Here is an 11,208-nt window from a genome sequence, read left to right on the forward strand (position 1 = left end):
CTCAACCTCCTCTTCCTCCTCCTCCTCCATCTCCTCCTCCTCCTCCCTCTCCTCCTCCTCCTCCCCCCCCCCCTCCCCCCTCCTCCCCCTTCCTCCTCCTCCTCCTCCTCCATCTCCTCCTCCTCCCTCTCCTCCTCCTCCTCCCTCTCCTCCTCCTCCATCTCCTCCATCTCCTCCACCTTCCTCCTCCTCCACCCCCCTCCCCTCCTCCCCCCCTCCCTCCTCTTGCACCTCCTCCCCCCCCTCCTCCTCCCCCCCTCCTCATCCTCAACCTCCTCCCCCCTCCTCATCCTCAACCTCCTCCCCCTCCCCCCCTCCTCCCCCTCCTTCTCCTCCCCCCTCCTCCCTCCCCCTCCTCCTCCCCTCCCCTCCCCCCTCCTCCCCCCTCCTCCCCTCCCCTCCTCCTCCTCCTCCTCCTCCTCCTCCTCCTCCTCCTCCTCCTCCTCCTCCTCCTCCTCCCCCCCCCCTCCTCCCCCTCCTCCTCCCCCTCCTCCCCCCTTCCTCCTCAACCTCCTCTTCCTCCTCCTCCTCCATCTCCTCCTCCATCTCCTCCTCCTCCTCCATCTCCTCCTCCCCTCCTCCTCCCCTCCTCCCCCCCCCCCCTCCTCCCCTCCTCCCCCTTCCTCCTCCTCCTCCTCCATCTCCTCCTCCTCCCTCTCCTCCTCCTCCTCCCTCTCCTCCATCTCCTCCTCCTCCACCCTCCTCCCTCCTCCTCCCCCCTCCCTCCTCTTGCACCTCCCCCCTCCTCCTCCTCCCCCCTCCTCATCCTCAACCTCCTCCCCTCCTCATCCTCAACCTCCTCCCCTCCCCCCCCTCCTCCTCCTCCTCCCCCTCCTCCCCCTCCCCCTCCTCCTCCTCCTCCTCCTCCCCCTCCTCCTCCTCCTCCTCCCCCTCCTCCTCCCCCTCCTCCTCCTCCTCCCCCTCCTCCCCTAGCCCGCCTGTAGACAAAAGCCTCAGTAAAAGCCTCCATTCTGCCAGAACTCCAGTCCAACGTCCTAACAAGCAGCCACAGTCTCTCCAGCAGCCTTTACAAAGACTGACAGAACAAAAACAGCTCGCAGACAGAACAGGGCAGGCAGCAAACTCTGCTGCTACCATGACAACTACCAATACAGTAACTATGTCTGAAAGCAAACCACGAACGATGAAAAAAATACATTAAAAAAAAATCCCATTTTAAATGTATCTCAACTGCAGTAATTGTTACTATAGATGAAACAGTCACTTTCGTAAAGTTGAGAAGTTGTCCTGGGAGGGTGAGAATGAGGCGGAGGGGGGAAACCAGGTCGATAAATCTTTTAACAACTAAATATGTCTCCTCGCTATGCTAAGCGCAGAGCTATACATTTAAATGAAGCCTTTAGTTTCATTCCACTCAAGTTCATATGTAAATTAGACACTACATTTTTTTAAGTGAAATGTTTTATGAGAAAACAACCGGTAAACAGCTCTGGGCAGAGAGACAGAGAGACAGAGAGAGAGAGAGAGAGAGAGAGAGAGAGAGAGAGAGAGAGAGAGAGAGAGAGAGAGAGAGAGAGAGAGAGAGAGAGAGAGAGAGAGAGAGAGAGAGAGAGAGAGAGAGAGAGAGAGAGAGAGAGAGAGAGAGAGAGAGAGAGAGAGAGAGAGAGAGAGAGAGAGAGAGAGAGAGAGAGAGAGAGAGAGAGAGAGAGAGAGAGAGAGAGAGAGAGAGAGAGAGAGAGAGAGAGAGAGAGAGAGAGAGAGAGAGAGAGAGAGAGAGAGAGAGAGAGAGAGAGAGAGAGAGAGAGAGAGAGAGAGAGAGAGATGGTTGAGCCATTTGGATTTGGACTGAAATGGAACTCAGGTGTTTGTATTGTAAACAAAGTGCTTTAAAAGGTTACCTATGAAAGAGAGTCTTACTTATTACCTACTATTACTATTTAATTAGCGGAGAAGTATTTTCACTCTGCCGTTGTCTGAGGTGCCAATTCATTAGTAATTGTTCCATGTTTGTGCCTCGTGTGACAAACACTGACCTAATAAATCCTGTATTTAGTATACTGAGACAATAATGGTCATTTCTAAGCCCAAACTATCTGCCAACTTTAAAAAATAATCTGTGATATCTTTTGTTGTTTTTGTTCCCAGGTGGTGTGCAAGCACCTTGGCTTTGACCCCAGCAGTGTGTCAGACTACCAGCTGTTAGGGGGCATATCTGAAGCTGCTCGAGTCTACTTCAACTACACAGGAAACTGTCCTTGCCTCAACACCTCCTCTACGGCTACAGGGAACCTGGGCTTCATCGGCTGGTACTACCAGGTAACACAAACTCACAGTGTTCTGTGTAGTGTGTAGTGTTCTAATTAGGGAATAGGGCTCTGGTCAGGTAGTGCTCTAATTAGGGAATAGGGCTCTGGTAAGGTAGTGCTCTAATTAGGGAATAGGGCTCTGGTCAGGTAGTGCTCTAATTAGGGAATAGGGCTCTGGTCAGGTAGTGCTCTAATTAGGGAATAGGGCTCTGGTAAGGTAGTGCTCTAATTAGGGAATAGGGCTCTGGTCAGGTAGTGCTCTAATTAGGGAATAGGGCTCTGGTCAGGTAGTGCTCTAATTAGGGAATAGGGCTCTGGTCAGGTAGTGCTCTAATTAGGGAATAGGGCTCTGGTCAGGTAGTGCTCTAATTAGGGAATAGGGCTCTGGTCAGGTAGTGCTCTAATTAGGGAATAGGGCTCTGGTCAGGTAGTGCTCTAATTAGGGAATAGGGCTCTGGTCAGGTAGTGCTCTAATTAGGGAATAGGGCTCTGGTCAGGTAGTGCTCTAATTAGGGAATAGGGCTCTGGTCGGGTAGTGTTCTAATTAGGGAATAGGGCTCTGGTCGGGTAGTGCTCTAATTAGGGAATAGGGCTCTGGTCAGGTAGTGCTCTAATTAGGGAATAGGGCTCTGGTCAGGTAGTGCTCTAATTAGGGAATAGGGCTCTGGTCAGGTAGTGCTCTAATTAGGGAATAGGGCTCTGGTCAGGTAGTGCTCTAATTAGGGAATAGGGCTCTGGTCAGGTAGTGCTCTAATTAGGGAATAGGGCTCTGGTCAGGTAGTGCTCTAATTAGGGAATAGGGCTCTGGTCAGGTAGTGCTCTAATTAATGAATAGGGCTCTGGTCAGGTAGTGCTCTAATTAGGGAATAGGGCTCTGGTCAGGTAGTGCTCTAATTAGGGAATAGGGCTCTGGTAAGGTAGTGCTCTAATTAGGGAATAGGGCTCTGGTCAGGTAGTGCTCTAATTAGGGAATAGGGCTCTGGTCAGGTAGTGCTCCAATTAGGGAATAGGGCTCTGGTCAGGTAGTGCTCTAATTAGGGAATAGGGCTCTGGTCAGGTAGTGCTCTAATTAGGGAATAGGGCTCTGGTCAGGTAGTGCTCTAATTAGGGAATAGGGCTCTGGTCAGGTAGTGCTCTAATTAGGGAATAGGGCTCTGGTCAGGTAGTGCTCTAATTAGGGAATGGGGCTCTGGTCAGGTAGTGCTCTAATTAGGGAATGGGGCTCTGGTCAGGTAGTGCTCTAATTAGGGAATGGGGCTCTGGTCAGGTAGTGCTCTAATTAGGGAATGGGGCTCTGGTCAGGTAGTGCTCCAATTAGGGAATGGGGCTCTGGTCAGGTAGTGCTCTAATTAGGGAATAGGGCTCTGGTCAGGTAGTGCTCTAATTAGGGAATAGGGCTCTGGTCAGGTAGTGCTCTAATTAGGGAATAGGGCTCTGGTCAGGTAGTGCTCTAATTAGGGAATAGGGCTCTGGTCAGGTAGTGCTCTAATTAGGGAATAGGGCTCTGGTCAGGTAGTGCTCTAATTAGGGAATAGGGCTCTGGTCGGGTAGTGCTCTAATTAGGGAATAGGGCTCTGGTCGGGTAGTGCTCTAATTAGGGAATAGGGCTCTGGTCGGGTAGTGTTCTAATTAGGGAATAGGGCTCTGGTCGGGTAGTGTTCTAATTAGGGAATAGGGCTCTGGTCGGGTAGTGCTCTAATTAGGGAATAGGGCTCTGGTCGGGTAGTGCTCTAATTAGGGAATAGGGCTCTGGTCGGGTAGTGCTCTAATTAGGGAATAGGGCTCTGGTCGGGTAGTGCTCTAATTAGGGAATAGGGCTCTGGTCGGGTAGTGCTCTAATTAGGGAATAGGGCTCTGGTCGGGTAGTGCTCTAATTAGGGAATAGGGCTCTGGTCGGGTAGTGCTCTAATTAGGGAATAGGGCTCGGGTCGGGTTGTGCTCTAATTAGGGAATAGGGCTCTGGTCGGGTAGTGCTCTAATTAGGGAATAGGGCTCTGGTCGGGTAGTGCTCTAATTAGGGAATAGGGCTCTGGTCGGGTAGTGCTCTAATTAGGGAATAGGGCTCTGGTCGGGTAGTGCTCTAATTAGGGAATAGGGCTCTGGTCGGGTAGTGCTCTAATTAGGGAATAGGGCTCTGGTCGGGTAGTGCTCTAATTAGGGAATAGGGCTCTGGTCGGGTAGTGCTCTAATTAGGGAATAGGGCTCTGGTCGGGTAGTGCTCTAATTAGGGAATAGGGCTCTGGTCGGGTAGTGCTCTAATTAGGGAATAGGGCTCTGGTCGGGTAGTGCTCTAATTAGGGAATAGGGCTCTGGTCGGGTAGTGCTCTAATTAGGGAATAGGGCTCTGGTCGGGTAGTGCTCTAATTAGGGAATAGGGCTCTGGTCGGGTAGTGCTCTAATTAGGGAATAGGGCTCTGGTCGGGTAGTGCTCTAATTAGGGAATAGGGCTCTGGTCGGGTAGTGCTCTAATTAGGGAATAGGGCTCTGGTCGGGTAGTGCTCTAATTAGGGAATAGGGCTCTGGTCGGGTAGTGCTCTAATTAGGGAATAGGGCTCTGGTCGGGTAGTGCTCTAATTAGGGAATAGGGCTCTGGTCGGGTAGTGCTCTAATTAGGGAATAGGGCTCTGGTCGGGTAGTGCTCTAATTAGGGAATAGGGCTCTGGTCGGGTAGTGCTCTAATTAGGGAATAGGGCTCTGGTCGGGTAGTGCTCTAATTAGGGAATAGGGCTCTGGTCGGGTAGTGCTCTAATTAGGGAATAGGGCTCTGGTCGGGTAGTGCTCTAATTAGGAATAGGGCTCTGGTCGGGTAGTGCTCTAATTAGGGAATAGGGCTCTGGTCGGGTAGTGCTCTAATTAGGGAATAGGGCTCTGGTCGGGTAGTGCTCTAATTAGGGAATAGGGCTCTGGTCGGGTAGTGCTCTAAATAGGGAATAGGGCTCTGGTCGGGTAGTGCTCTAAATAGGGAATAGGGCTCTGGTCGGGTAGTGCTCTAATTAGGGAATAGGGCTCTGGTCGGGTAGTGCTCTAATTAGGGAATAGGGCTCTGGTCGGGTAGTGCTCTAATTAGGGAATAGGGCTCTGGTCAGGTAGTGCTCTAATTAGGGAATAGGGCTCTGGTCAGGTAGTGCTCTAATTAGGGAATAGGGCTCTGGTCAGGTAGTGCTCTAATTAGGGAATAGGGCTCTGGTCAGGTAGTGCTCTAAATAGGGAATAGGGCTCTGGTCAGGTAGTGCTCTAAATAGGGAATAGGGCTCTGGTCAGGTAGTGCTCTAAATAGGGAATAGGGCTCTGGTCAGGTAGTGCTCTAATTAGGGAATAGGGCTCTGGTCCGGTAGTGCTCTAATTAGGGAATAGGGCTCTGGTCAGGTAGTGCTCTAATTCGGGAATAGGGCTCTGGTCCGGTAGTGCTCTAAATAGGGAATAGGGCTCTGGTCAGGTAGTGCTCTAATTAGGGAATAGGTTTCTGGTCAGGTAGTGCTCTAATTAGGGAATTAGGGCTCTGGTCAGGTAGTGCTCTAATTAGGGAATAGGGCTCTGGTCAGGTAGTGCTCTAATTAGGGAATAGGGCTCTGGTCAGGTAGTGCTCTAATTAGGGAATAGGGCTCTGGTCAGGTAGTGCTCTAAATAGGGAATAGGGCTCTGGTCAGGTAGTGCTCTAATTAGGGAATAGGGCTCTGGTCAGGTAGTGCTCTAATTAGGGAATAGGGCTCTGGTCAGGTAGTGCTCTAATTAGGGAATAGGGCTCTGGTCAGGTAGTGCTCTAAATAGGGAATAGGGCTCTGGTCAGGTAGTGCTCTAATTAGGGAATAGGGCTCTGGTCAGGTAGTGCTCTAATTAGGGAATTAGGGCTCTGGTCAGGTAGTGCTCTAATTAGGGAATAGGGCTCTGGTCAGGTAGTGCTCTAATTAGGGAATAGGGCTCTGGTCAGGTAGTGCTCTAAATAGGGAATAGGGCTCTGGTCAGGTAGTGCTCTAATTAGGGAATAGGGCTCTGGTCAGGTAGTGCTCTAATTAGGGAATAGGGCTCTGGTCAGGTAGTGCTCTAATTAGGGAATAGGGCTCTGGTCAGGTAGTGCCCTGTAAAGAGCTAGACTCAGCAACAGGTGGGGGGGAGAGGTGTAAATTCACCAGGAATTTAGCTAAAAATGTGTTTAATTTAGGAAATCTGCTCCCAAGTATTCCCACAAATAAGAAAAAGAGATGTGATCATGTTTCAACAACGTTTACCTGGACAGTGGTAGTAGGATGTTAAACTGGTTATGGCAGAAGGCTGAGTATGGCATTAGTCATGTAAACACCATCCTCTGCTCATCTTAATGTACGGTCAACATCTATAGGAGTAGTTCCCTGCCCCTGGGGTAGAGAATAGTAGTTCCCTGCCCCTGGGGTAGAGAATAGTCATGTAAACACCATCCTCTGCTCATCTTAATGTACGGTCAACATCTATAGGAGTAGTTCCCTACCCCTGGGGTAGAGAATAGTCATGTAAACACCATCCTCTGCTCATCTTAATGTACGGTCAACATCTATAGGAGTAGTTCCCTGCCCCTGGGATAGAGAATAGAAGTTCCCTGCCCCTGGGATAGAGAATAGTGGTTCCCTGCCCCTGGGATAGAGAATAGTAGTTCCCTGCCCCTGGGGTAGAGAATAGTGGTTCCCTGCCCCTGGGGTAGAGAATAGTAGTTCCCTGCCCCTGGGGTAGAGAATAGTAGTTCCCTGCCCCTGGGATAGAGAATAGTAGTTCCCTGCCCCTGGGGTAGAGAATAGTGGTTCCCTGCCCCTGGGATAGAGAATAGTGGTTCCCTGCCCCTGGGGTAGAGAATAGTAGTTCCCTACCCCTGGGATAGAGAATAGTAGTTCCCTGCCCCTGGGATAGAGAATAGTGGTTCCCTGCCCCTGGGGTAGAGAATAGTTGTTCCCTGCCCCTGGGATAGAGAATAGTGGTTCCCTGCCCCTGGGGTAGAGAATAGTAGTTCCCTGCCCCTGGGATAGAGAATAGTGGTTCCCTGCCCCTGGGATAGAGAATAGTGGTTCCCTGCCCCTGGGGTAGAGAATAGTTGTTCCCTGCCCCTGGGATAGAGAATAGTGGTTCCCTGCCCCTGGGGTAGAGAATAGTAGTTCCCTGCCCCTGGGATAGAGAATAGAAGTTCCCTGCCCCTGGGGTAGAGAATAGAGGTTCCCTGCCCCTGGGGTAGAGAATAGTAGTTCCCTGCCCCTGGGATAGAGAATAGTGGTTCCCTGCCCCTGGGATAGAGAATAGTAGTTCCCTACCCCTGGGATAGAGAATAGTAGTTCCCTACCCCTGGGGTAGAGAATAGTAGTTCCCTACCCCTGGGGTAGAGAATAGAAGTTCCCTGCCCCTGGGGTAGAGAATAGTGGTTCCCTACCCCTGGGGTAGAGAATAGTAGTTCCCTGCCCCTGGGATAGATAATAGTAGTTCCCTGCCCCTGGGGTAGAGAATAGTAGTTCCCTGCCCCTGGGGTAGAGAATAGTGGTTCCCTGCCCCTGGGGTAGAGAATAGCAGTTCCCTGCCCCTGGGGTAGAGAATAGTAGTTCCCTGTCCCTGGGGTAGAGAATAGTAGTTCCCTGCCCCTGGGATAGAGAATAGTAGTTCCCTGCCCCTGGGGTAGAGAATAGTAGTTCCCTACCCCTGGGGTAGAGAATAGTAGTTCCCTGTCCCTGGGGTAGAGAATAGAAGTTCCCTACCCCTGGGGTAGAGAATAGTAGTTCCCTGCCCCTGGGGTAGAGAATAGTGGTTCCCTGCCCCTGGGATAGAGAATAGTAGTTCCCTGCCCCTGGGGTAGAGAATATTAGTTCCCTGCCCCTGGGATAGAGAATAGTAGTTCCCTGCCCCTGGGATAGAGAATAGTGGTTCCCTGTCCCTGGGGTAGAGAATATTAGTTCCCTGCCCCTGGGATAGAGAATAGTAGTTCCCTGCCCCTGGGGTAGAGAATAGTGGTTCCCTGCCCCTGGGGTAGAGAATAGTAGTTCCCTACCCCTGGGATAGAGAATAGTGGTTCCCTGCCCCTGGGGTAGAGAATAGTGGTTCCCTGTCCCTGGGGTAGAGAATAGAAGTTCCCTGCCCCTGGGGTAGAGAATAGTGGTTCCCTGCCCCTGGGGTAGAGAATAGTAGTTCCCTACCCCTGGGATAGAGAATAGTAGTTCCCTGCCCCTGGGGTAGAGAATAGTGGTTCCCTGTCCCTGGGGTAGAGAATAGAAGTTCCCTGCCCCTGGGGTAGAGAATAGTGGTTCCCTGCCCCTGGGGTAGAGAATAGTAGTTCCCTACCCCTGGGGTAGAGAATAGTAGTTCCCTACCCCTGGGGTAGAGAATAGTAGTTCCCTACCCCTGGGATAGAGAATAGTAGTTCCCTACCCCTGGGATAGAGAATAGTGGTTCCCTGCCCCTGGGGTAGAGAATAGTGGTTCCCTGCCCCTGGGGTAGAGAATAGTAGTTCCCTACCCCTGGGGTAGAGAATAGTAGTTCCCTACCCCTGGAATAGAGAATCCTCTAGTCCTTTAGTCTGGTCCTCTATATGGACCCTCTAGTCTGGTCCTCTATATGGACCCTCTAGTCTGGTCCTCTAGTCTGGTCCTCTATATGGACCCTCTAGTCTGGTCCTCTATATGGACCATCTAGTCTGGTCCTCTAGTCTGGTCCTCTATATGTACCCTCTAGTCTGGTCCTCTATATGTACCCTCTAGTCTGGTCCTCTATATGGACCCTCTAGTCTGGTCCTCTAGTCTGGTCCTCTATATGTACCCTCTAGTCTGGTCCTCTATATGGACCATCTAATCTGATCCTCTAGTCTGGTTCTCTATATGGACCCTCTAGTCTGGTCCTCTATATGGACCATCTAGTCTGGTCCTCTAGTCTGTTCCACTATATGGACCCTCTAGTCTGGTCCTCTATATGTACCCTCTAGTCTGGTCCTCTATATGGACCATCTAGTCTGGTCCTCTAGTCTGGTCCTCTATATGGACCCTCTAGTCTGGTCCTCTATATGTACCCTCTAGTCTGGTCCTCTAGTCTGGTCCTCTAGTCTGTTCCTCTACATGGACCCTCTAGTCTGGTCCTCTATATGGACCTTCTAGTCTGGACCTCTATATGGACCCTCTAGTCTTGTCCTCTATATGTACCCCCTAGTCTGGTCCTCTAGTCTGTCCCTCTATATGGACCCTCTAGTCTGGGCCTCTAGTCTGGTCCTCTATATGGACCCTCTAGTCTGGTCCTCTATATGGAACCTCTAGTCTGGTCCTTTAGTCTGGTCCTCTATATGGACCCTCTAGTCTGGGCCTCTAGTCTGGTCCTCTATATGGACCCTCTAGTCTGGGCCTCTAGTCTGTCCCTCTATATGGACCCTCTAGTCTGGTCCTCTAGTCTGGTCCTCTATATGGAACCTCTAGTCTGGTCCTCTAGTCTGGTCCTCTAGTCTGGTCCTCTATATGGACCCTCTAGTCTGGACCTCTATATGTACCCTCTAGTCTGGTCCTCTATATGGACCCTCTAGTCTGGTCCTTTAGTCTGTGCCTCTATATGGACCCTCTAGTCTGGTCCTCTATATGGAACCTCTAGTCTGGTCCTTTAGTCTGTTCCTCTAGTCTGTTCCTCTAGTCTGGTCCTCTAGTCTGGTCCTCTATATGGAACCTCTAGTCTGGTCCTCTATATGGACCCTCTAGTCTTGTCCTCTATATGGACCCTCTAGTCTGGTCCTTTAGTCTGGTCCTCTATATGGACCCTCTAGTCTGGTCCTTTAGTCTAGTCCTCTATATGGACCCTCTAGTCTGGGCCTCTAGTCTGCTCCTCTATATGGACGCTCTAGTCTGGGCCTCTAGTCTGGTCCTCTATATGGACCCTCTAGTCTGGACCTCTATATGGAACCTCTAGTCTGGTCCTTTAGTCTGGTCCTCTATATGGACCCTCTAGTCTGGGCCTCTAGTCTGGTCCTCTATATGGACCCTCTAGTCTGGGCCTCTAGTCTGGTCCTCTATATGGACCCTCTAGTCTGGCCCTCTAGTCTGGTCCTCTATATGTACCCTCTAGTCTGGTCCTCTAGTCTGGTCCTCTATATGGAACCTCTAGTCTGGTCCTCTATATGGACCCTCTAGTCTGGTCCTCTATATGGACCCTCTAGTCTGGGCCTCTAGTCTGGTCCTCTATATGGACCCTCTAGTCTGGCCCTCTAGTCTGTTCCTCTATATGGACCCTCTAGTCTGGTCCTCTAGTCTGGTCCTCTATATGGACCCTCTAGTCTGGTCCTCTATATGGACCCTCTAGTCTGGTCCTCTAGTCTGGTCCTCTATATGGACCCTCTAGTCTGGTCCTCTATATGGAACCTCTAGTCTGGTCCTCTATATGGTCCCTTTAGTCTGGTCCTCTATATGGACCCTCTAGTCTGGTCCTCTATATGGACCCTCTAGTCTGGTCCTCTATATGGAACCTCTAGTCTGGTCCTCTAGTCTGGTCCTCTATATGGACCCTCTAGTCTGGTCCTCTAGTCTGGTCCTCTATATGGAACCTCTAGTCTGGGCCTCTAGTCTGGTACTCTATATGGCCCTCTAGTCTGGGCCTCTAGTCTGGTCCTCTATATGGACCTCTAGTCTGGTCCTCTATATGGACCCTCTAGTCTGACCTCTAGTCTGGTCCTCTATGTGGACCCTGTTAGCCAATGCAGTTAAATGTTTAGATGTCTGAAGAGCAGTAGGTCACCTTGGTTTCAGTCCTTAACAGCTCCTTTCCCCTGTCCCTCCCCCAGGCGTGTACAGAGATGGTGATGCCTCTCTGCACTGATGGGGTGCAGGACATGTTTGAGCCCCAGGACTGGAACTTCCAGGCCTTCTCAGACGAGTGCAACTCCCTGTTCGGGTGCGTCCTCGGGCTGACTGGGCAGCGACCGTCACGGAGGACTGGACATCGCTCTCACAGCAACATCATCTTCAGGTAA

At 51.2% G+C, this 11,208-nt stretch overlaps 1 protein-coding gene across 1 annotated transcript in view; it reads left to right on the forward strand.

The window, feature by feature from the left end:
• prcp (prolylcarboxypeptidase (angiotensinase C)) overlaps positions 1-11,208 on the forward strand; it is a 30,500-nt gene extending 19,292 nt beyond the window's left edge. The window contains 5 exon segments of the mRNA XM_064985592.1: positions 2,107-2,277; positions 11,020-11,128; positions 11,131-11,157; positions 11,160-11,177; positions 11,180-11,208. Of these exon segments, the coding sequence (XP_064841664.1) occupies positions 2,107-2,277; positions 11,020-11,128; positions 11,131-11,157; positions 11,160-11,177; positions 11,180-11,208 (354 nt within the window).

This window comes from Oncorhynchus masou, chromosome 13, assembly GCF_036934945.1.
Source record: "Oncorhynchus masou masou isolate Uvic2021 chromosome 13, UVic_Omas_1.1, whole genome shotgun sequence".
NCBI lineage: Eukaryota > Metazoa > Chordata > Actinopteri > Salmoniformes > Salmonidae > Oncorhynchus > Oncorhynchus masou.